The sequence below is a fragment of the Solanum pennellii genome, chromosome 1, assembly GCF_001406875.1.
Source record: "Solanum pennellii chromosome 1, SPENNV200".
NCBI classification, from domain to species: Eukaryota; Viridiplantae; Streptophyta; class Magnoliopsida; order Solanales; family Solanaceae; genus Solanum; species Solanum pennellii.
In genome coordinates, this window is record NC_028637.1 from 96,779,465 (window position 1) to 96,804,998 (window position 25,534).

Genomic DNA, 25,534 nt, shown 5'->3' on the forward strand with positions numbered 1-25,534 from the left:
AAAAATCGATAACTAAACGAACCGAACCGACCGAGTCACGAATTTCAATTTCGAGTGCATGACAAGCACCATATTGACAACGACCTTCAAGTTTCAACTAATTAAGAGGGTACTTTAATTTCCCCCTTCCAACCAACTAAAGAGTAGAGCGTAATTAGTGTTGAAGAGATGGGTCTGTATTGATGTGTTGAAAAGTAACATTGGACACGGCCTCAAGATGTACCGACCCATCACGTGTACTACACGTGTCGGCATTAAAATTTTTTCTGCAGAGAAAATATCTAGCTATTCATATCATAACTTTTTTAGATTACGAAGCATAAAGGGTATAAAATATTAACAAAAATTTCAAAACGGTATATAACATTTTATATTAATCAAAACGGTATAATTGCCGCATCAACAACGATTTACTTCCCCGGAAAAAGCAAAATCGCTGCAGAGGCAGCGATTTTACAAAATGTGTTTTTTTTTAAAAAGTAGCTGCCTAGGCAGCGATTTATAATTTATAATTTTTTTAAATAAGAAAAATCGCTGCCTAGGCAGCGATTTTTTTTAAATTTTTTTTTTTTTGAAATGTGGAAGTCGCTGCCAAGGCAGCGACTTTTATAACAAAATTTTTTTTGAAATGTGCAAATCGCTGCCCAGGCAGCGACTTTTATAAATTTTTTTTTTAAATTTTTAAATTTTTTTCTTAAAAAAATATGGAAACAATATAGAAATTTTTTTTTTAAAAAAAAATTTAAAGCAGCAATTTTATAAAATAAAAAAATTTCATAATATTTTTTTATAAAATCGCTGCTTTAAATTTTATTTTTTAAAAAAAATTATTTTTGGAAAATCGCAGCGATTTTTTCCATATTTAAAAAAATTATAAATTCGCTGAGCGATTTACATATTTAAAAAAAAATAAATTTATAAATCGCTGCGTAGGCAGCGATTTAGAAAAATTTATAAATTTTTTTTAAAAAAAAGAACCGCTGCATAGGCAGCGATTTATAAATTTTATAATTTTTTTTTAAAAAAAACAAATCTTAAAAATTTAAAAAAAAATAAAAAATTATAAAAGTCGCTGCCTGGGCAGCGACTTCCATATTTCAATTTTTTTTTAAAAAAAATCGCTGCCTAGGCAGCGATTTTCCTTATTTTTTTTTTAAAAAAATAAAAATTATAAATCGCTGCCAAGGCAGCGACTTTTTTTAAAAAAAAAAATTCACATTTTGCAAAATCGGTGCCTCTGCAGCGATTTTGCTTTTTCCGGTGGAGTAAATCGCTGTTGATACAGCGATTTTGCCGTTTTGGTTAATATAAAATTTTGTATACCGTTTTAAAATTTTTGTTAATATTTTGTACTCTTTAAGCTCCGAACTCAACTTTTTTACGTGTGTAAGACTTATTAATCACGCAACCACATCCTATAAATAGACAACACTCAAGACCTAATATATATCTTTTACTCAAACACTAAATACATTTTCAATAATAAAAGAAATTAAAGCTATACAATGGCAGATTTCATGGATAAAGCGATGAATTTCGTTTCTGATAAGGTGGGGAACATGGAGAAACCGGAGGCTGACATCACGGATTTTGATCTGAAAAAAGTTAGCATGGACAGCATTTCATATCATGCTAAAGTTGCCGTGAAAAACCCTTACTCTGTTCCTGTACCCATCATGCAGATCTCTTACACTCTCAAATGCTCCGGCAGGTATTTGTTTTCATGCGTGTTATAGTATGTATTCTCTATTTGGGTTATATACTGATGATTTCTTTTTTTTTGTGAAATAATTAATGCAGGGTTATAGTATCAGGAACAATTCCAGATCCAGGGAATATAAAGGCAAATGACACAACTATTTTAGATGTGCCACTGAAGGTACCTCACAGTATGCTAGTGAGTTTGGGTAAGGATATTGGTAAAGATTGGGACATTGACTATAAACTGGAATTAGGTCTCGCTATTGATCTTCCAGTCATCGGAGATTTCACAATTCCACTCTCTCATAGCGGCGAGATAAAGCTTCCATCACTCTCAGACTTATGGAACGGTGACAAACAAGAAGACACTGAAAAAGAGATCTGAAACTAGCGTGCTAATAATAATAATTACTACTACTAACTAATACTGTAGTTTCATTATGGATGTTTTTATGTAATTTTGTTTTAAAATCCATTGGATTTTTGTTTGATTTTCCAAAAGCCTAAACCTAATTTTGGGGTTCAATTAAAAATTAAAGTGCGTTTTTTAAATTTTGTGCTGCGCGTTACACTTGTTTTTTTTTAGTAAAACCACATGGTATAATTAAGATGGATATATATGGCACGAACAAAGGTTTGAACTTTGAAGTATATTATGTTGCCTACCATCTTAATTGGTAGGAAACCTATATTATTTACTGAATCCCATGAGATGTCATCTACCACTATATATTGAAAACTAAAACTCCAAACGAAATAATTGTATACCATATTCGAACATATCACCTTTATCTGCATCCAACTCTCCCTAAAGAATATCACTACTCTTTATTTTAATTTTTAATTTATATATATATTGGTAGTGTTTGACGGAATATTATGTGTAATGTGATTTTGCTGCGCATAAAACTTAAAAGGATATAAATCTTAGGTGATTATAAATGATAAAAATGTTAGCTATAATATTCATATTAGGATAAACAAAAAAATTGTATCATCACAAAAGTTGAGAAGTCACTTTGAGATTGTCTCAAAAATGAGGCAATTAAGGTAAGGGGACTATTACGAGGAAATTTTAAAACTAAGGACATATGTAGACCCATCTTTGATCATTCTAATTTCCGAAACTATTAGAAAATAATTTAACCATCTCGAGATCCACAAATCAAGTTTTCATATCATGGTACTATAAAGTATCTATAAATTTATTCAGAAATACCTGGTGGAACCCCAAGTGAAATGGAAAGGCCCTTACTTATTAAATAAAGGAAACAGTTGGCAATAGAAAATTGAGACAAATTTGCATTATGAAACAGAGTTCGGAGTCTAAAGAATATAAAATGTTAACAGAAATTTTAAAACGCCATATAAAATTTTATGTTAATCAAAACGGTGCTGAAATAACAGCGATTTCCTTCGCCGAAAAAAGCAAAATCGTTGCTACTGCAGCGATTTTGCAAAACGTGATTTTTCTTTAAAAAAAAAATTAAAAGATTGCGCTGCCTAGGCAGCGATGTTGTTTCAATTTTATTTATTTTTTTAAAAAATGAGTGGCAGCGATTTTGTTGCAATTTTTTTTAAAAAAAAAATGAATTAAACGATTTCTTTTTAAAACGTTCCTGCTGGAGCGATTTGCAAAAAAAAAAAAATTAAAAATTTTCTTTTTAATAAAACGCTCCGGTTGGAGCGATTTCAAAAAAAAAATTAATAAAATGCTCCAGCAGGAGTGTTTTATTTAAAAAAATATCGTACAACGATTTCATTTAAAAATAAAAAATAAGAAAATTGTTGCAACAAGGCAGCGATCTTTTAAATTATTTTTTTTAAGAAAAAAATCACATTTTGCAAAATCGCTACCGTAGCAGCGATTTTGCTTTTTCCAGCGGTTATTCCAGCAATTTTGCTATTTTGATTAATATAAAATTTTATATAACATTTTAAAATTTTTATTAACATTATACTCTTTAATCTCCGAACTCCTATGAAACATCACAATCCCACGTTTGACAAATTGTGAAGTTAATTAAGCTCTACTTTGTCCATATGGAACTTTTCTGCCCTTCCACGCACCAACGAATATGCTGAAAATTGATGTTTTAGATCTGCACGAATACAGCAATCAAAGAACGCGGGCGCAACGCGCGCTGGAGATACTGCCATTCATGTGTGCGTAACGTGTTCTCATTAAGCCTCTGCTACCGACTATCTCGACTATAATATCTTTTATTTATAACAAAAAAAACGTAATGTTATTTTAAATATCGATATAGTCTAACGAGTTATGATATTTAAATCTTGTTGCGGTAGTCATAAAATGACACGAATTAAGGCCTAATTTTCGTCCACTTATAAGATATTTTTGTTATAATACTAGTATATTTTTAATTTGTGACTTGAAAAGTTATTTAAAGTTTATTTGAGTCTAGCTGATAAATTCCAAAAACTGAAAATCAAGGTACTATAAATTAAAACGAGAAATTAATGAAAAAGTAGAAGAAGATTACTTTGCCATAATATAGTAATAGTAATAAAGTTAGAGAACCTAAATAAGAAATCAGAATTATGAAGAATAGCGCGTCAATTCTGACCCTTTACGCGGAAGTATATGTAATAAATAGTAGACTCTTTTTCTATATTTGTATATCCCATAACAAGAGCAGAGATATTCGTTTAGCACAAAACAGGCCTACTATTCAATTCACTTTCGTTCCAGAAGCATGGATCTAATTGACAAGGCGAAGAATTTTGTGTCGGAGAAGATAGCCAACATGGAGAAACCGGAGGCAACTATCACCGACGTCGATCTTAAGGGGATCGGTTTCGACGGCCTTGCTTTTCACGCTAAAGTCTCCGTTAAGAACCCTTACTCTGTTCCTATTCCAATCATGGAGATCGATTACGTCCTCAAAAGCGCCACCAGGTTCCACTTCCTTTTACTCTTCAACACTTAAAACTATGAACTTTTCACTTGACAATCACAATTTTGTGTTCCAAATTTAAAAAATGTTACTGTATACTGATTTAACATTATTCTATACTTATCTGATTACTCTACATCATCGGATTGCCAATCTATAGTTAGATCCACTCTGTTCTAAATAACATAGCCAGAACAGAGCATACATAATTTCTATTATGCTCTTGCAGAGTTACAGCGGAGGATCCAACTATAGAATCGCAATTCGGTAGAATTCAATATTTATCAGCCAAAAATAAGTAAATTAAATTGTATATACTAATCTCTCGATTCACAAGTTCAAAATTACATTTCACAAGGTTGACACTCGTATTACTACATTTTAGTCATCACTTCCTATTTTATAGGATATTTAAGAAATGATAAATAAGACGTCCATTCTACTACTTTTTATCATTTATTCGTATTGATGAATCGAGATAATTTACGAAAAATATGCTTAATAACATATAGTATATGAATAGATATCAATCCGATAAATACAAATTAATCGATGATCTTTTGGGGTAAAATGTAAATTTTTTAGTAAATGAACTAATAATTTAGGACATACATTTTTAATAAGGTGATCAACTAATACTAGATTGATTTTTTTTTTTCATTTTCTTGGGATTGATTCTTTTTGAATGAGATGGACCATGAATAGAATACTCAGTATTAATGGGAATTGATGATGAACAACAGGGTAATCGCATCAGGAAGAATTCCAGACCCAGGGAGCATAAAGGCAAATGACTCAACCATGTTAGATGTGCCAGTCAAGGTTCCTCACAGTGTGCTTGTGAGTTTGGTTAGGGACATTGGTGGAGATTGGGACGTCGATTATACCCTGGAGTTGGGTCTTATCATTGATATTCCGGTCGTTGGCAACATCACCATTCCCCTCTCTTATAGCGGCGAGTATAAGCTTCCTACATTGTCAGATTTATGGAAGGGTGGAAAAGAAGAGAAAAAAGAAGATGAAGAGGAGAAAGAAGATCCATCGAAGGTTGTTGAGATATGAAGAGTTATACCTATCTAATAATGTGGCTGTAATGTGCCTAGTTTCTCTTCTGTTGTTTTAATAACATAAAGTTTGTTTACCTTATAAGTATCATTTCAAGGATACAAAATGCACAACTTTATGAAACTCACATTACTCTTATCTCACCTGATTTGATGATATGAAGATTTGATGATGTTAGGATTTATATGGTGAAATTTAAATGTTAAGTCTCATAATCTCAATTGTGTCACATAAATTGACATAAAAATAATAATAAAACATATTTAATCATTTGATATAACATATTGATATTGATATTGTGAACTCACTTTCATGTGTTCACTTCTCCAGATTTTGAACTCGATCAAATTTCTGACTTCACGGCTACATATAACTATATTCCGTTATATTCTTAAAAAGTAGTGTTTCCTAAAGAACGTGGGCCGAAGTCATTGACTGGCGTTTTGGTTCAGCCGGCCCTGTCCAGCTGCTAATAGCAATATCAGTGTTAGAGAAGATATGTTCCAGGTTGCATTGATCAGACATCTTGTAAGCCCTTACACGGTTGCAGTTTGAAGCGTAGCGCCAAAAGAGAATTCTAAAATTATATCCTTTTGAAACAATCACCATGAGAGCAAATCTTAGAGCATCAGTGAAGCTAACTTCACATTCTTTTTCACCCCATATTCATTCAGCATGTACCATACGATCTTCATCTTCTTTTTCTACCGCACACAAAGAGAAGACTTTCTTTCAACCCGCGAACAAAGACCAAATGATTACACGGTTATGTAACGAAAACAAATTCAACGAAGCCCTTCAAATTCTTTGCGAGCAAAGGCGATTGAAAGAAGCCATTCAATTGCTAGAACGTCCTGAAACCCGTCCTTCAGCTACAGTCTTTTCAACCCTTTTGCGGATATGTATAGATAACCGGGCTCTTGAAGAAGGAAAGAGAGTTCATAAAATTATGAAATGTTCAGGCTTTAGACCTGGGGTTGTCATTTCTAATCGTATTCTTGATTTTTACTGTAAATGTGATAAACCCTTTGATGCACAGAACCTGTTTGTTGAAATGCCTGAGAGGGATTTGTGTTCATGGAATATTATGGTTTCTGGGTTTGCTAAATTGGGTTTGATTGATGAAGCTAGGAAGTTGTTCGATGAAATGCCTGAGAAAGATAATTTTTCTTGGACCGCCATGATCTCGGGTTATGTGAGGCATAATAAGCCTGAATGTGCATTGGAATTGTATAGAGTGATGCAGAGAGATGAGAACTTTAAGTGTAATAAGTTTACTATTTCGAGTGCCCTTGCTGCTTCTGCTTCTATTCAGTCTTTACGTTTGGGAAAGGAGATTTATGGTCATATTGTGAGAACTGGGTTGGATTCTGATGCGGTTGTTTGGAGTGCTTTGAGTGATATGTATGGAAAATGTGGGAGCGTGGACGAAGCAAGGCATATTTTTGATAGGACTAAAGATAAGGATGTTGTTTCATGGACGGCTATGATTGATAGATACTTTGGAGATGGGAGGTGGGAAGAAGGTTATTTGTTGTTTTCATGTTTGATGAATTCGGGAATTAGGCCTAATGATTTTACCTTTGCTGGAGTTTTGAATGCATGTGCTCACCAAACAAAAGAGCATTTCGGAAAACAAGTACATGGGTACATGATGCGTATTGGCTTTGATCCTCTTTCCTTTGCAGCAAGTACCTTAGTTCATATGTATGCCAAATGTGGGAGTGTAGATAGTGCATACAAGGTATTTAAGCGGCTCCCGAAGCCTGATGTAGTTTCTTGGACCTCACTGATTAATGGTTATGCTCAAAACAGCCAACCTAGTGAAGCTCTTCAGTTATTCGACTCGTTGCTTAAATCTGGCACTCAGCCTGATCATATTACATTTGTCGGGGTTCTTTCTGCTTGCACTCATGCAGGTTTAGTTGATAAAGGGCTTGAATATTTCTACTCAATAAAATACAAGCATTGTCTAACCCATACTGCTGACCACTATGCTTGTGTGATTGATCTCCTGAGCCGATTTGGCAGATTTAAGGAGGCTGAAGAGATTATTAGTCAGATGCCAATGAAACCTGATAAGTTTTTGTGGGCTTCCTTGCTTGGAGGATGCAAAGTCCATGGAAATGTTGAACTAGCAAAGAGAGCCGCTGAAAAACTATTTGAAATTGAGCCCGAGAATGCAGCTACTTATGTCACCATTGCAAACGTATATGCTACTGCTGGTAAATGGACTGAAGTGGCAAAAATTAGACAAGTCATGGAAGAGAAAGGTGTGGTGAAGAAGCCTGGTATAAGTTGGATCAGTTTGCAGAGAAAAGACTACGTCTTTTTGGTCGGTGATAAGTCACATCCTAGATCAAAGGAAATATACGAGTTTTTAGGCGAGCTTTGGAGGAGAATGAAAGAAGAGGGATATGTGCCTGATATAGACAATGTGCTACATGATGTGGAAGAGGAACAGAAGGAGCAAAATCTTTCCTATCACAGTGAAAAGCTTGCAGTTGCATTCGGAATTATAGCAACTCCACCTGGAACACAGATAAAGGTTTTTAAGAATCTACGTACATGTGTTGATTGTCATACTGCGATCAAGTATATCTCTAAAATAGAAGAGAGAAGAATTATCGTGCGAGATTCCAGTCGGTTTCACTGTTTTGAAGGTGGGAGTTGTTCATGCAAGGACTATTGGTGAGTTTCCCCTCTGTTTTTGGAAAGAAACGGTTGGGTTTGTTTAAAGGTTAAGCCTTACAAGATAAGGTGTAATGTGAATTGAGAAATGGAATGAAAAATGAAACTTAAAGAAAGTTCATTTCTCTCTCAGTGGTAGTGAGGAGAGAGCTTTTGTGCTTTTATCTATAGAAGCTTTTCTTCTAGCTCTTAAAAGAGATGAGAAGAGAGTCCCCCTTGCACCATTGTCATCGTCGCTCAGTTTGGGCAAATGATTGATTGATAAAATTATTTAACTGAGTTTGCGGATTTTTCTAACACAAGTGTGATTCACTCCGTTTGTTGGGTTCGTTACAGTTTTGCAATTTCGATTGTCAATATTGGAGAAAATCCATTCTGTCATGGGAGAAGAATGCAGTGGTTAAAGGGTTAACTTCTTTAAGGAAACACAGTTTTCTGTTGGCTTTTGAACTTTATTTTTCTGTTACTATTATTTTTGTTTTTGTTTATACTTTTGATTGCATGAATAACAGAAATTGTCATGGCTTGATAATGAAACTGCAATGACTTTGGAACAATTTCATCTTTTCTCCAAAGAAGGTAACAATATTGTAAATCATCAGCACAAAGGCTACGTTGGAAGCCATATTTACAAGTTCAAAACGAGCAAAAGAGTAACAGGGAAACTAAACCTGACTCTGAAAAAAAGAAGAGTTATTTGTCACCTTTTCTTTTTTCTTTTCAAACCTATCATTGCAATTCTATATCTTTCTTAAAATATGAGAAATTTTTTTAAAACACAATATGATATGGACACAAGGGAATCGGAATAACTGAAAAAAGATATGAAGACTTTCAAATGTTTTTAAAATATGTTGGTAATCTCCCATAAACTATAGTGTTGGTTGGTGAATTTGAAAACCTTTTCTGTGAGAGAATTGATTATTTGGACAATGGCATAATTACTAAGGTGAGCATTTCCTCCAACAACCAACTAACAATCCTCCCATTCCGTTTAATTACTCACAACATAATTCTTCCACTTCAACTTTGTTCGTTCATAAAACCAAAAAATCCTTTTTACCAGAGAATTCGGTCAGAATAATATTTTACTTTTGTTATTTTATCTTTCTAAATCTTTGTACCCTTTTAACTTGATACTTTTTAATTTATTATAAAATTAAAAAAATATTATAGACTTTTTAAATTTTTTTAATCAAATTCTGATTAGATTTTTTTGCCATTTAGCATCACTCGAATTCACAAAATTTAAATTTTGAATTTGTTTCTTTCGGTAAAAAATAAGTGTTTGTTTGTATTATAAAAATTCTACTAAAAAAGAAAATACTTTAGAGTCAACATTGACAGTGGAATAAACCTACCATATACCTTCTCCACTCACAAGACATTTTATTTATATAGGCATTTAACACAATCTCAAACACCAAAGACCCAAAATTTTTACATCACAAAAAATACAACCATTCCTCCTCTTAGTTTCAAGACTCAATAAAAATGGTGGAGAGGGATCAGGTTAGACCACTAGCACCAGCATCCGACCGGCCACATAGCAGCGATGACGACGATACAACGTTAAACATCAAAAAAAGGTTTCATCAAAGAAGATGTTTCAAATATTGTGCTTGTGTATCAACCTTTGTTTTCCTTGTAGCCATAATAATCATTATTTTGATCTTCACAGTGTTCAAAATAAAAGACCCTATTATTACAATGAACGGTGTCACAGTTGAAAAACTAGACCTCGTTAACACTAGTGGCACCCTTTTACCTATACCTAAACCAGGTTCCAACATGACCATAAAAGCTGATGTCTCTGTGAAAAATCCTAATTATTCATCATTTAAGTATAGTAACACGACCACCACTATTTCCTATCGCGATACGGTCGTCGGGGAGGCGCGGGGCCCACCGGGGAAATCAAAGGCAAGGAAGACTATGAGGATGAACGTAACGATTGATATTATGACAGATAAGATTATGTCACATCCTGGCTTACAAGATGATATTAATAGTGGTTTGCTTACTATGAATAGCTACACAAGTGTTGGTGGGAGAGTTAAATTGTTGAATATGATCAAGAAATATGTTGTTGTGAAGATGAATTGTAGTATTACTGTGAATATTACTAGCCAGTCAATTCAAGATCAGAAGTGCACCAAAAAGGTTAAGCTTTAGATAGATAGATTGATATTAGTTAGTTTTTTTCATGATATTTAATTTTTGCTACTACATCTTTTGGTTTAGATGTTACTATATATAAGAATTTTTTTTATAACAATCATTTCCGGTAATAATATTTTATTATAACGATAATAAAATGGTTTTTCATGTATGTTGTATTTGCTCTCCATAATTATTAACATTACTGTCTAACAATAACTAGATAAATAACGATCGTACATATTTTGATAGAAATGATATCGTGTGATTAAGCAAACCTAATTTTTGTGCTCTTATCCCTCTTCCTAGATTTATAAATTATGAGTATGATAACAAATACTTTTCTTTTCTCCTATGATCATATAAGTGACAAAAGAAGATTAGTAGAGTCAATTTTGTTAGAAGGGGGCAAGAAAAAACTATCCTAATTAATTAGGATGTTGACATCAAATGAATCCATATTTTTCATTGTATTATTTAAGCCCCCCTTTTAATTAATTTCCCTTCAAATTTCAAACTACATTTAATTAAAGGAAGACAATAAGTTTCAACCAACAATATATCACATCGGATCGTTCTCAATAATGCGAAAGTACTTAATAATGGAAAACTTGTTGTTAGGTAGTAAATTAAAAGCATATTAAATACAAAAATAATGAGAAAGATTGACTTTTCATCATTTTACTAAACCTGTTATAACAAGTAATTGCCAGCATAATTTAACACACTCCACATGACAACATGGGCAAATTTTTTTAATGACATATTTCATAATGAATGATTAATTTGGATTGAATGAATTAAAGCCAGGTCTTAATCATAATTATAAAAATAGATAATAATAAATATTTAATACTTATATAAGATATAAATATAAAGACTAACATTTAGACATAATAAACAAATATAGCAATTTGGAATGAACGTTACGGTAGATAATGGAAAAAATCATTTGAAAAAAAAAAACTTACTTTTAAATTAAATATTTTTCTTCTTTGTTATTATGAGTTATGACCTACCATTAATTAGTAAACAAATTTCACGAGACATCCTATTTACACGCAACCATTTAAATTGGAGTATTTATTTGTTTAAAATTATTTAATTTATATCCACTTTTAATAAGCTTCGGACAAATTTTGGAGACACCCGTCACCGGCTCACCGCCGCCAACACCATCTAAATTTATCATTTCTTTTTTTAAAAAAATACACTGGTCAACTTTTTTTTCCGTATATATACACTATACTTATTCGATTTTATTTCACGTGAGATAATTTGATTTACATATAGCTTAAGAAACAAACGAAGCTTTATAAAATTTGTGGTCTAAAGTGAATTATAGAAATTTGTATAGTTATAAATTATTTTATTAAGGCAAAATAGATGTTTTGAAGTTAAATTGTTACTCTCTCTGTCTCTATTTACTTTTCCACTTTAGAAATAACATATCTATTAAGACGACAATGATTAGCGTATTGAAATTACCATTTTATTCTTATTAATTATGGTCTTAAAAAAGAATTAATTAAAACTTAAAGATTTTAAAGAAGTTTAAACGAGAGCATATATAATAGGAAAAAAAATTGATCTTTCCTGATTTATCAAAATAGACAACTAAATATGGATAACAAAAGGAGGAAATATGGACAGAGGGAATAATACTTAATATAGAAATATATTATTCTTTTTTAGACTGACTAATTAAGAAAGTAAGTCATATAAATCGATGCAGAGGAATGTTTGAGTTTTTTTCTTTTAGGGAAAAGAGTCTGATATATCCCTCAACTTTGTCATTTGGAGCTGATATACCCCTCAACTTTGTCATTTGGAGCTGATATACCCCTCGTTATAAAAGTGGCTCATATATGCCCTTACCGCTATACAAACGGCTCACATATACCTCTGCCGTTACAAAATGGCTCACATATACCCTTCATTTAACGGAAGTTAAAAAATTAGTTTTAAATTTATATTTATTACTTCTAATTTTTTTAAAAAAATTATTTAGTAGTATATATGATTCTTCTATCAAAGTTTAAGGTATATTTTAATTTTTTTCATGCATAAATTATTTTTTGACTTCTTTTATTATAATTATTTGAGTTTCTTATTCTTATTTTATTTTTTTTCTTTCATTCCTTAGTTTAAAGAAAAGAAGATTTAACTAATTTTTTTTTGTGTATTGTAATTTAATTTCGTATTCGAAGAAAAAATTTGATCATCTACAATAAGTTTTACAAGAATATTAGTGAAACATAACTAAATTTGATTATCAAAATAATAATTATAAATTAGTCATTGAAACAAAAAAAAGTCAAAAAAAATATGTTTGATGAGGATCAAATTTACTCATATGGGACTATATTTTTTAGAAAAAAAAATAACAATTTAGATTAAAATTTTTTTTTCCATTTCCGTTAGAGGAAAAGGGTATATGTGAGCCATTTGTTTACAAGTAGGGATATATATGAGCCACTTTCATAAAAACGGGTATATCAGCTCTAAATAACAAAGTTGAGGGGTATATCAGACCCTTTTCCCTTTCTTTTATAATCTTTTTGAAATTCTTTTTTCAAATCTGAACGTCTATATGGATTCTGCTGGGATGGACTATAGTCAATGGATTAGCTGTTGCTCAAATCTTTTTAGTTATTGCATCACACACATTTTCTTGCAAATGGTATGAACAACTTCAAACATATATTTGCCCAACTCTGGTATATGTGTTTGAAATTAGGCAAATATATGTCCTGATCTCATGTCAAATATCTAAAATTTGGCCTTTTCAAGGTCATAACTTTAGTAACAAATGTTTGAACTCAGGCATTATTAAGGCTGCAATTTTAATAAAAATTGTTTGAAGTTAGCTTGGTCAGTTATCATATGTTTGAAGTTCTTTCAAAGTTAGAATCGAATCGAATATAATCTAAAGTTTGCCCTGTAAAATTCACAATTTTAGTAAAAATATTTAAAGTTGGCGTTGACAAACCATAGCATCGCCTTCACATGACCACTTCAGATATAACGTCCAAAATGAGACGCAATTTTAGCTCATTAGTTAGAGTCCACTAATCTCAAGTCACAATTCGACGTAAAGAAGCCCAAAACTATTGAATTATGTAATTTCATTTTTGTTTGTGTTTTAGCAGCAAAAGAGGTTTGTTAATTAAAAATGGGAAAATAATATATAATGACAAGCTATTAATCAAATTAAATGTTATAGTTTCACTTTGATTTAGTTGTGTCTTGTAGCAAACTATTTGACATTTGTCTCTCCCCCTAAAACTCTCGCTCCCCACGTTCCCTCTCTCGCTTTATACAATCAGAAATGTATAAATATATAAATTGTGTTTCTGTTTGTATAAAGCAAGAGAAAATTATATATACACACATGCAAATATATATATCTTCGTTCTATACACTTATAATTATGTAATACAAATATTTTCTTGCTCAGTTCTCTTTTGTCTTTCTCTCTTTCTCGCTTTATACTAACACAAATTATATAAAATACAATATTGTGTAATTTATTTTTGTATAAAGCGAGAGAGAGAACGATATTTGATATACAAACGTTTTATTTCGATTCAATTATATACAAATTCAAATTTTAGACAGATATACAAACACATAAAATTAAATTGAGAGGCTGTCAACGATTTAACGAGAGGCTGCCAACAATTATACAAATGGTCTACCAACGAAATTATACAAATATGAAGATGAGCGAGTGAATTATACAATTGCTTCTTTTGTATATATGTATAGCGAAATAGTCATAACATGTTAGCTATGAAGCACAATTATGCAAACTATAGTTATAACATACAAATATAAATTTTGTATTTGTTATCTATGAAAATTTTTGAATTAAATTATAATACATGTAGAAATAACATTCAAAATGACTTCGTATGTCATATTGGGACCATCTTTAATGAAAACGAACACGTAAAGAGAAATAATAATGATGTTGAGAAAGACAATTAACCACTATTATAGCAACTTGGGTAGTGATTGCTTCATGAATTTAGCATTTGCAAATACTCAAGGTTTAAAAGTATTGCGTTATCAATATAAATAATATTTCATTTATAGACTATGATATTTATGTCGCACCAATAATTCAATATTACTTGGTCCCATCCATTTTACTTTTTCTGGTTATTAAAACTAACGGCTCAAATATATTTATTTTCAATATTTGCTCTTACTCTAATAAATATGAAGAAAGACATTTACCATAAACAAATGTTATTCCTAACATCAATTAGTGAGAAATTTGTGAAATAAAACATAATTTACATATTCATATTTCACGAATCAACTTAATAGAAAAATAGAAGGTGAAAAACAGATTCTCATTAAAATAATGAAAGCTTCTTATTTATGAAAACATTACTATTTTTTCTTTTTTTTCTTATTGCTTCAATAAAAAATTGCTATTGAAAACAGCCAATTTTAAGTGAAAAAATAGTGTTTTTTTAAGTAACAAGAATAAGTGAAAGAAAGGATGATTTTAAATGAGGTAAAAAAAATTTTGGATAAAATGTTAAACTAATATCTTTTTACGGGGTATAGAAATATAGATATGACAAATAAAATTAAATTGAGCGGAGAAAATATTAAATTAACGGCATGATTTTCATAGATTTGAAGTGTGAAATAGTATGTATAATCTAGTTGACCAAGATAGATTTTCTTTTATTGTTATTTGTAGTCAATCCAGTTAGCATATATAATTACGTACCAGTATTCGTTATCATTTGCATTCCCGTAAGATTATTTTATCTGTTTCAATTTATTTGCGATATACATTTTTTAATTTGTTTTTAGAAAAATCTCTTTATGTTTTTGACAGCTCTATAGTTTTATTTTTGACATATTATATTTAAGACCATAAAATTAAAAAACGATTTGATACACTTGACATATCTTTCATTTAAGACCATAAATTTTAAAATTTTCTTACTTTATTAAACTTCATGTAGAATTAAAATAGGATTACTACATTAGTAGTTAACCTAGAGTAAACAAAAGTTTATCGATAAGGATTTTGGTGGAGTGATAAGTACTCCTTCATTCTTAATAGTGTCTCGGGTTTGAGTCTCTTTAGATACGAAATCACCTTTGTTAGGTTACATTTTACCTTCAATATGAAATTTTTCTAACACAAATTTAAATTTACACATTCGGAAAAAAAAAAGTCAACAAAATTTTATTATATTAGGTACATCATGTAGATTGTGTCTAATCCATTTATTCATCCTCAACAAACGAGAATTATTTATTAAAATATAAGTTTGTCTGTTTAAATATTTGGGAACAGTTTTTTTTCCCTTCCCATGTGGGGTTATAGTGTAGAGATATCCTTTGTTTCTCACTTATTTGATTAAAATAATTAGATATTTTAACTATAAATTGTCATAGACAAACTATATTTGATAGAGCTTTGTGTTTGACAAAAATAAGATACAAACAAAATGAGATTTGAGATTTGTGATCATCCTTGTCTTTTATATGAAGCTGTCCTTTCAGTATAAGACAAGTTGAGACTTTTTAGTGTTCCCATTCGAACCTTCCACCTCCTTCTATTATGCAATATACATATGAATCGAGGTAGATTTTTAATATACGAATTTATTTAAACTATATATATGTAAAAAAATTATATTTTTAACTTATTTAATAGCAGTTAAGATTGTTATTTTAGAATTTAAATTTATTAAATTTAAATTATGAATTTAATTCTCACTGATCTTAATAAGGTGGGGTTTGTTGGACTATAGTACTTGATTTTGTTGAAAATTTTACTTAGTTTGACCAGATTCTGTTTACAATATTGAAGGTCAAAGCAGAAGGAAAAAACTATAAGAAGCTATTTTTAATTCCCAACATGTGGATCTCAATGCTATACTAATTATAATAAGGCAAATTCATAATTGTTCGAACTTAGATTAGGTCCAACTGGAGCGCACAGCTAAGCAGTGTGGTTGTATCTATTGTTTTTCTTATTATAAAAATAAAATTAATTTATTTAAATTGTTTCTTGATAGTAACTAGTCATAAAAATGCTAAGTTAGGAGATTTACGGCTTTTTTCTGATGAAACTGAATCTAATAGTAATTGTAATTTTGATTTGTATCAATAGTAAAAAATTCTGACGAAGTAAATGATTCGCTCTATCTATAACTTGAAGTCTTAGATATTCTTTAAAATGCGCTTATAATGTATTCTTTGTGCAAACTTCTAGTTGTCATAATATGATTGAAAATTTGTCTATTTTTTTAACACACATAATGATATGTAAGTAAAATTTAAGAGGAACACAAGCTAGTGAGATAATAATAGGTTAATATGGATCAATTAACATCTGACGAATAGATCCGACTCAATAACCATTATATTTTTTAGTTTTCTTTTTCATGAAAAAAGACAGAGGAAATGATCGTATTTAAAGAATTTAAAACAGATTGTCTTATATGACACGATGATACGCCAAAGGAGCCGGGCTTAGGCTAACTTTTTCATAAAGCGCTTTCACTTTAATGTCATACTTTATGTATGATAATCAATTTTAATGACATTAAAATTAAATAACAAATTACTTCTTTATTTTCAAATTATTTATCATAATTTTTAAAAGTAAATCATTATGTAAATCTAAATGACGAAGTACTTTCTTCTGAGTCTCAATAACTATGAAATGAATGTGGATTGAGAAAATAGAAAAATGGTAGGTGGTTATTTAATCGAGTTTGAAAATAAGGTAGATAATTTATTAGATCCGTATATATATGTTGGGATCCAATCAAATTGCATTGAACACATAAAACCAAGACTATAAATTATAATACATTAATAAAATATGTTTGACACTTTAACCATTGAATTAGTGCGAAGACCCTTCCACATATTCATCAATTCAAATCTATTTTTCTATGATCGATGTTATGAATTAGCCTCACTCTTTAGAAGCGTAGTTTTACTCAATTTTTTCTTATGTTAAGTTTAGTTTATCAAAAATGATTTATATAATTTAACGTAATAGATTTGTTCTTAAAGTTAATTATAGTTTCTTTCCTAGAGTTAGGTTACTCCGGAAGATTTATCGTTTGTTTAGTAACTTTCCTTCTAGTTGGTTTCTCAAATTTTGAATTAAATTTTTATACATGAATATGTTGTTGATGTCTCATGTTGATACCTTTAAGAGTATAGTGAAAAGGTGGGAATTTTTTTTTTCAATAGTGTTTTATGTTTGACTTTTGAATATTTCTTTTTACTAAAAAGCATTTTAATCTCGTAGTAAAATTAAAATTCTCACAAATAAAATTTAGAGCATATATATAATTTTAATTTATTTACATGATAACTATTGAGTAGATGTGTGTCAAATTGACTCTATTTTACTATATTAAATATGAGTTTCAGCAGCCATTAATTAGCAATTGTCGTTCGATATATATTTTTAGCGATAATTAATATTCTTTGTTTATGTTCCTAGCGATATTAGATCTAATGACACTTTAAACAGTGCCGGTAAGGCTTTAGCATTTTTTATTAATGAGTCTATTTATTAATGCTAAAAGTTATTTTTATTGCCGTGTTTAGATAATGGTAGTTCCACCCCTTACTTTACATCTTGAAGGGTCTATCATACTTGATTTGTCCGATATTCAATTTGATAATTTGAAAGTTTAATTTTGATAATATCATAATTTTAATTAAAAGTGAATATTTTAATATTTATGTATAAGTTTTATTATGATACAATAGGAGAATTCGGTATGACTGTACATTCAAAGAAACATATATTTATAAATTTATTCAACATTTAACATATTGTCCCGTATAAAACTTAGATTTCTAATTATCAAGTCCTTACCTCATGAATTTAACAACAAATATCAATCAATCACTCATCAATTTTTCTCCAATATATAATAAACAAACAATCCATCCCTACACGACTCAAAATTCAAATGTAAATAAATAGTCAGAGTTCTCAAACTTTGTTTCATGGTGAATTTGATATAAATCAATTAACTATGATATATTTGGAGAATACAGAGGCTTAGCATAATACCACTACTTATCATTATAAATATAAAAATTATTCACACGCAGAAAAGTAAACACCTCAATTGTTATCATAAACAAAAAGCTATAAACATTATCATTTGCGGTGAACTTTAGGTATTAGATTGATATTTTCAAAGTTTTTTTTTTAACAATTTAATAATCGTTAAAAAAAATTAAAGAAAAAATGATAAAAATCCCACCTTTAAATTCTCTTATTACCATTATCCTCTATTAGTTTTACAAATCCCAAATTATCTCATTTTTGCACATCAGATTAATATATCAGCGCATCAGATTAATGTATCTCGCACAGATTAATGTATCTCGCGCATTAGATTAATGTATCATTGTTTATATTATTTTATCAGTTGGAGGGATTTTTGTAATTATAAACTTATAAGGAACAAATGGTAATTCTGCCTTAAAAGTATGTGATTTTTGTCCTTTACCTAATAATAAATACTACATATCGAACTTCCAAAATATGATCTGGTATAATAAATTCTAATCCTACTCGATAATTCATTTTTGGACAGTCACATGACAGTTGGGCCTAACTCAACATCAAAAGTTAGTCTTCACGCCCAGGCCCAATTGACGCGTAGACCGGAAGTCTAAATCGAAATTAACCTGACTCTAATACCATGTTAAGATATTACACCTAGACTTAACTCAACCTCAAAAGTTAGCTCGAGATTGCCCAAGTCTATATAAGGAGACCACCAGTCTATTCTCCAACCAATATGAGACCTTTTACCCACTCTAACACATATATTATGGAGAAAAGTATTAAAAGCACACTGAATTTGGTGTAAATTGTTAGTTTCGTCTTGAACTATTAATAGCCTTAAGAATGTTTCTCTACTTGACTAACTTAGTTTAAATTATCCTCAATATGTCACGTAATAAAGCAAATGGGCTCGAACTCTTATAGAAACGTGCAACTTTCTATAAAAAAGACAAGAAAAATATTAAAAACAAACATCCTAAAATTGACGAAAATTTAGAAAAGTATTTCAACTATGTAGCAAGATTAAGGATACATTTAAGTCTAATCAGTCAAATATATAATTATTTTTAAAGCAAATAATAATTAAAAATTAAAAACTAATAATTTTTTTAATCAAATTTTAAGAGTGTTTCGAATACTTTGTTCGATAGGTTATTATAAATGAGGATAGGAATTTGAAACAAAATTTGGTGAAGTAGAAATTAGAGGTGCAAAAGATTCATGGTCGAACCCAAACTAAAGAGAGAAAGTAGAGGGCAATTGTTATCATCAGTCATCAGCCCCCCATGTTGTCCATTAAATGACCTTCTCTGTTTTCCAAACTACACCATTAAATGCCGTAGCTGCAACTGCACTTTATCTACCCACCCACCCTATCACTACCCCTAAACCCTCCTTTTCTTCTCATGGACCTTCTCAACCCATCTTCTCTCCCTTCTCAATGTCCACCTCCGACCTCCGCCGCCCAACCCCACCACCACCTGTGACCATAGCTCCACCCGATTCTACCTACACCCTTTCTCAAAACCTCAGCACCATCGGCCTCGGCTACGCAATTGCCATAGCTCTCGGTTTCCTTGTTCTTCTATCTACAGTCCTCCTTGCTTCTTACATCTGCTGTCGTTCCGCTGCTGCTCGCCGCCGCCGCCGCCAGGCTCGAGCTAATTCCCGAAACCCCAACAACAACATCGAAAACGGAATTTACCTACCCCGTATCATCTTCGTAGCGGAAGATGATGAAGAAAACGACGACGGATTATCACAAAACGCAACGTTGGGGCTTGATCAAGTGGTAATCAATTCGTACCCGAAGCTGATTTACTCCAAAAGGAACGGCGGAAGTGGAAATGGAAACGATGTCGTTTGCCCTATATGCCTGTGTGAGTATAAGGATGGGGAGATGCTGAGGATGATGCCGGACTGTAAGCATTATTTTCATGTTATGTGTTTAGATGCCTGGTTGAAATTGAATGCTTCGTGCCCAGTTTGCCGGAATTCGCCGTTGCCGACGCCGTTATCTACGCCGTTGTCGGAGGTCGTCCCTCTTTCTCAATACTCCGATGGCCGGCGAAGAGTATGATAATTGGAATGTGATTGATTTTTTCGGCAATTTGGAAGTGTAAAAAGTTTTAGTTATTAGGGTCAAATTAGTCATCTTTTGGAACTTACATTTTTCATTTTTGCCCTTTTTACTGTTAGGGTTAAATCATTTCTTAGAGGTGAAATTTGCTTTGGTGTTGTGATTATTTTGTCTTGATTACACAGAATGGATGATTGAGAATATCAAGCATAACAATATGGGAATTTCCAGTGCCATGATTTAAGTTTGTTTATGTAAAAGGTGAAATTAAGCTCTATATAATTTAACTCCTTTGGTCAAATTTTCATTTCAATCTAATTCAAGAATAATTTTGTTAATCTTAACCTCACATGAGTTTACATTATTCCTTCATTTCTTCATGTTTGTGTACAATTTTCTATTACTAGGAAAATTCGCAGTCGCTATTTTTTAGGTGCGCATAGAATAAACAATAGCTTAATTTTTTCATGTTTGTGTACAATTTTCTATTACTAATAAAATTCGCAATCGCTATTCTTTAGGTGCGCGAATAAACAATCACTAAAAAGTAATTCCCACCAGGTAAGTTGAAGTCAAATGATGTTCTGTATAATTAGGCTAGGAAAGAACCCTTACTCCATCTTTTCTAAACAAATGATGGTTTTAGTTTCGACACAAAATTAATTTATTTTTAATAAAAATATCTCGTAAAAAGAGGTATTTCTTTAATAGTTATTTGATTAGGTAAAACTTTCTCTATTTAAAGAAGAATAAAATTGAAAGAACAATACTGATATATGTGATGATTAGTGGGGGAATCAAATTCCCTTCTCTGGCACAGCAAAAAAATATTAGTAATAAAAATTAAATTAAAAAAAATGGAATCAAATACTGGCTCAGCAAAATTATTAGTAATAAAATTAGTATTATTTTTTTTAGAAAAAAAAAGGAGATCAAAGGTGTATTCCAATTTCCAGTCATAAAGAGAATAGGAGGTGGGACTTAAAATGGGCTTTCAATTGAACTTTTGATGGCTGCTTTAATTTTTTTTAGTTTTTGTTGGTCTTTGTGAATGCATTTTTTCCATGCACATTGAACGATATGAAGATGCGCTCTGCCTTTTATTTTTCCAATAAAAGAAACAAAAACCTCCTCCTCCTCTCATTTCTTTAAAGACTTTCAAGATTTACTTTTGGGATTGGTGTCACTTTTGTCTAGTATTTCTTTTATGCCATGTCTCTCTTCTATTTTCCAATAGAAATATATTGCACTGTTGACTTTCATACTTCATCTTGTCTACTTATTTTTATTTATATATTGTATAGTGAGGTCGAGGATTAGGATGAAAGATAGTAAAGTATTGTCGTATTGTTATTTTATTGTGTCTTTTTCTCTCCTATTTTCTTGATTTTTTAAGTTGAGAGTCTATCGAAATAACTTCGAGTTAAAAGTAAGTCTACCTATATTCTCTTCACTCTCAGTTATGAGATTATACATGATATGTTATTTCGTCGTATATTGCAGTACACTCCATCACATTGAAAATGCAGCTTCCTTTGCTTTTTACTATTCACTTGTCTTACTTTTAATCATGCTAGTTTAAGAAATCTAACATGGCATTCTTAGCTTTTTATTTGTTACAAACTTCATTCCTACTTTGTTAGTACTGACTTTCTTTGTGAGAAATGCACTTTCACCAACAAACAAGCTACCACTAGTCGTAGCAAATGCAGCAGATTATTGCGCCTTTGATTAATCCATATATACGTTGGAACTTTTCTCAAGCCGCGATAAATCTATAGACTTTGCATCCTTGATCCGACTATGATTATGACATTAAATTTTTATAAAGTGACTTCAGAGTAGATAAAGTTTTGAATATTTTTGCTGAGAATGCGGACTGATAAGGTAAAATACTTCTCCCAAGAACTTGAAGAGTACATCTTAAGTTAATGCAACATGTGGACTCTAATCTCAAGATCTTCATACTATAATAAATTAATCTTCATTATAATCCATATGATTACTCAATAAAGTAGTGTTGAAATTGCTTCAATCATTTCTCTCTTGATTAGCTGCCACATTTGTAATTTGTTCAGGTTTTGCAGAGGAATTTATCGTTCGATCTCTATAGTACTAAGACTAGATGCGTAAATCAAATCTCATAAAGAAATTGGGAGCATGGAGAGGGATACACAGGTTAATCTTCATACTCTGTATACTTGCTCTTCTTATATGTATGGCTACATTCTCCAAAATTTATTCTTTTCGATCTTTTCTAGCTTCGAATTCCTTCTGCAACTGTAACACTTCAATCAACTGTTATACTATCAATCACCACGTCGATTTAACACTGGATACTGTAATCCAGAAGATCCAACATGAGATTGATATTTTGAGACAGCTGCCAAATGAAAAAGTTTTCGGAAAACAGGCTATTTTTCTAGCAGATATTTTAAATCTAGTTGAATCAGTACAGAATTCACTAGTACAAAACAGTGAGCCTGGAGCAGTGTTACATTCCTTATCAAGACAAACAGAACAGGTAAATGAACCTGCTGAATATTTCTTAACTGAAGAAATTCGAAAATATGTGAGGATTAAACCAAACAGGTTGAAAAAACAGAACTTTATGGGTGCTAATGGTACATTTACTAGCATAGGTCATGCTTGTTTCTCAATGAAATCGGAGCTCGAAGAGTACATGGATTATGACGTTGGCGAAATGTGTAATGATGATTGGAGATTAGCACAGAAACTTATGGTTCATGGATGTGATCCATTACCTAGAAGAAGATGTTTTGCTAGAGCTCCTCAATTGTATAATAAACCATATCCTATAAATGAATCAATTTGGAAGTTACCTGATGACAAAAATGTTAGATGGAGTCAATACAGATGCAAAAATTTCACTTGTTTAGCTAGAAATTCAAGTGTAAAAGGTTTTTTCAAATGCACAGATTGTTTCAATCTTACACATCATGAGTCTCCAAGATGGATTGTTCATTCATATCAAGACGCGAATTCAGAAATGACAGCTGATATATTGATAGCAGAAGTGCTTAATTTGAAGCCTGGAGAGATCAGAATTGGACTGGATTTCAGCGTTGGCACGGGCACATTTGCTGCTAGAATGAGAGAGCACAACGTGACTATAGTCTCTGCAACAATTAACCTCGGTGCACCATTCAACGAGATGATTGCTCTTCGAGGGCTAATTCCTCTTTACATGACGATAAATCAGAGATTACCATTCTTCGATAACACTCTAGATTTGATTCACACAACAAGGTTTCTTGATGGATGGATTGATTTTGTGCTCCTGGATTTCGTGTTGTATGACTTCGATAGAGTTTTGAGGCCTGGTGGACTTATATGGATTGATAGTTTTTTCTGTTTGAAGGAAGAGTTGAATGATTATTTAGAGGCATTCAAGATTCTCAGGTATAAACAACATAAGTGGCTTGTTGTTCCTAAGATAGATAAAGATGATAGTGAAGTGTTCTTCTCTGCAGTGCTAGAAAAACCACCAAGACCTTTCCGATGAATTATATTTATTTCATACAATAATGTTGGTACTGATTTTGTTCGTCGATTTTATACATTTTCATCCAAACAATAGATAGGATACAATGTGAGTACATTACAACGTTACCAATAATTGTTGTACTAATATATATAAAAAAAGATGTCTTTTCGTCAATGTGATGATTTTTATAGTTTACTTCAATCAACATTGATGATATTTGATGTATTTGATTTACAAATTACTATGACATATCTTTGTGTAATTCCATTTTAAGTTTGAAAGGCCCAAAGGTGTAGCCTAACGTCAATTAGGCACATTTTGGATGGGCCTAATTTGTAAAAGTGAGAATTGAGAAGTGCTAGAACAAATGGGCAAAGAAAGATGGACCAAATTCCTAAGATAGTACTACTAGAATTGAATTCTTTAATTTTTTCATCGCGCTAAAATCAAATCAAATTGATTGTTTACCTGAACTTTTACCTATTGGTGAAAGCTGAATTTTTTGCTTGTGATTCCTACCGTGTTTCCTATGTGATGGGGTTGCATCAGAGATCGACTTTTAGTTGTTTTTTTTTTTGTTTAGTTTAGGTGATGAATTTATTATCTAGGATTATTTTTTTAAAAAATGGTATCTTGATGAATGTTATTTGTGCTTTGTCTTTTTTAGTATTTTGTCATGACTTCTTTATTTATATTAATTTTTTTTTAAATACTTTTATTTATGTTTCATTGATCCAGGATCTATCAAAGACGATCTATCTACTTTTAAGATAGGAGAAAGTTATGTCTACTATTTATTTTATCGAGATTTTACTTTATAAATTTTACGTCTAATATATCGTTGTTTTCGCTTCTTTTAAAATTGTTACCATTCTACTTTTAGGGACCATTTTGGCCCTTTTGTGCTGTTTTTCTCTCTTTATATAGTTTTATTTGCTGTTCTTCTCTCTCTTTTACTTTACCTTTTCAATTTTCATCTCTTATATAGTTGAAGTTTGTATATGCAACATGCTGTAAAAGGGAATTTATTTTACAAATAATAAATGAGGAAAAAAAAGTGTTGGTGTTACTTTCTCAATCTGATCTCCAGGTAACGTGGAGCCCACAATGCTTTACTAAAGTCCAATCTCCACCGCCAAATCATCAAAAGCCCTACTTTTCTCCGACACGTGTCCCCCTCATTCATCACTAGTCGGCCACCCCCCTCTTCATAAATGAGATATATATAAATTTTATTTTTCATTTTTAATAGAATAAGATATAAATTTTATAAAATAAAAAAATTATTTTCAATAAACTTATGACTCACGCTAGAC

General features: G+C 31.1%; 6 protein-coding genes across 6 annotated transcripts; all 6 read left to right on the forward strand.

The window, feature by feature from the left end:
- The first annotated feature begins 1,438 nt into the window (after positions 1–1,438).
- On the forward strand, positions 1,439–2,253 carry LOC107027449 (desiccation protectant protein Lea14 homolog). Its single transcript, XM_015228618.2, has 2 exons — positions 1,439–1,711; positions 1,801–2,253. Exons 1-2 carry the CDS (start codon positions 1,506–1,508, stop codon positions 2,084–2,086), a joined length of 492 nt encoding a protein of 163 aa, XP_015084104.1. The 5' UTR covers positions 1,439–1,505; the 3' UTR covers positions 2,087–2,253.
- Positions 2,254–4,231: 1,978 nt separating this feature from the next.
- LOC107023860 (desiccation protectant protein Lea14 homolog) lies at positions 4,232–5,899 on the forward strand. Its single transcript, XM_015224712.2, has 2 exons — positions 4,232–4,621; positions 5,363–5,899. Exons 1-2 carry the CDS (start codon positions 4,419–4,421, stop codon positions 5,679–5,681), a joined length of 522 nt encoding a protein of 173 aa, XP_015080198.1. The 5' UTR covers positions 4,232–4,418; the 3' UTR covers positions 5,682–5,899.
- A 90-nt stretch (positions 5,900–5,989) lies between these two features.
- Positions 5,990–8,912, forward strand: LOC107023771 (pentatricopeptide repeat-containing protein At4g37170-like). Its single transcript, XM_015224608.2, has one exon. The coding sequence runs from the start codon at positions 6,292–6,294 to the stop codon at positions 8,377–8,379; it is 2,088 nt and encodes a 695-aa protein (XP_015080094.1). The 5' UTR covers positions 5,990–6,291; the 3' UTR covers positions 8,380–8,912.
- A 732-nt stretch (positions 8,913–9,644) lies between these two features.
- Positions 9,645–10,656, forward strand: LOC107027464. Its single transcript, XM_015228627.2, has one exon. It carries the CDS (start codon positions 9,870–9,872, stop codon positions 10,548–10,550), a length of 681 nt encoding a protein of 226 aa, XP_015084113.1. The 5' UTR covers positions 9,645–9,869; the 3' UTR covers positions 10,551–10,656.
- Positions 10,657–19,818: 9,162 nt separating this feature from the next.
- LOC107031808 (RING-H2 finger protein ATL67-like) lies at positions 19,819–21,011 on the forward strand. The gene has a single exon (XM_015233295.2). The coding sequence runs from the start codon at positions 19,931–19,933 to the stop codon at positions 20,708–20,710; it is 780 nt and encodes a 259-aa protein (XP_015088781.1). The 5' UTR covers positions 19,819–19,930; the 3' UTR covers positions 20,711–21,011.
- Positions 21,012–21,146: 135 nt separating this feature from the next.
- Positions 21,147–24,271, forward strand: LOC107031656. The gene is made up of 2 exons (XM_015233134.2): positions 21,147–22,597; positions 22,789–24,271. Exon 2 carries the CDS (start codon positions 22,836–22,838, stop codon positions 24,234–24,236), a length of 1,401 nt encoding a protein of 466 aa, XP_015088620.1. The 5' UTR covers positions 21,147–22,597; positions 22,789–22,835; the 3' UTR covers positions 24,237–24,271.
- The last annotated feature ends 1,263 nt before the right edge of the window (positions 24,272–25,534 follow it).

Bases quoted from the DNA above. Each gene is read 5' to 3' on its own strand.
- LOC107027449 (XM_015228618.2), top strand. From the start codon at position 1,506: ATGGCAGATTTCATGGATAAAGCGATGAATTTCGTTTCTGATAAGGTG. The intron at 1,712-1,800 runs GTATTTGTTTTC...TAATTAATGCAG, and splicing joins ACTCTCAAATGCTCCGGCAG to GGTTATAGTATCAGGAACAA.
- LOC107031808 (XM_015233295.2), top strand. From the start codon at position 19,931: ATGACCTTCTCTGTTTTCCAAACTACACCATTAAATGCCGTAGCTGCA.
- LOC107027464 (XM_015228627.2), top strand. From the start codon at position 9,870: ATGGTGGAGAGGGATCAGGTTAGACCACTAGCACCAGCATCCGACCGG.
- LOC107023860 (XM_015224712.2), top strand. From the start codon at position 4,419: ATGGATCTAATTGACAAGGCGAAGAATTTTGTGTCGGAGAAGATAGCC. The intron at 4,622-5,362 runs GTTCCACTTCCT...GATGAACAACAG, and splicing joins GTCCTCAAAAGCGCCACCAG to GGTAATCGCATCAGGAAGAA.
- LOC107023771 (XM_015224608.2), top strand. From the start codon at position 6,292: ATGAGAGCAAATCTTAGAGCATCAGTGAAGCTAACTTCACATTCTTTT.
- LOC107031656 (XM_015233134.2), top strand. From the start codon at position 22,836: ATGCGTAAATCAAATCTCATAAAGAAATTGGGAGCATGGAGAGGGATA.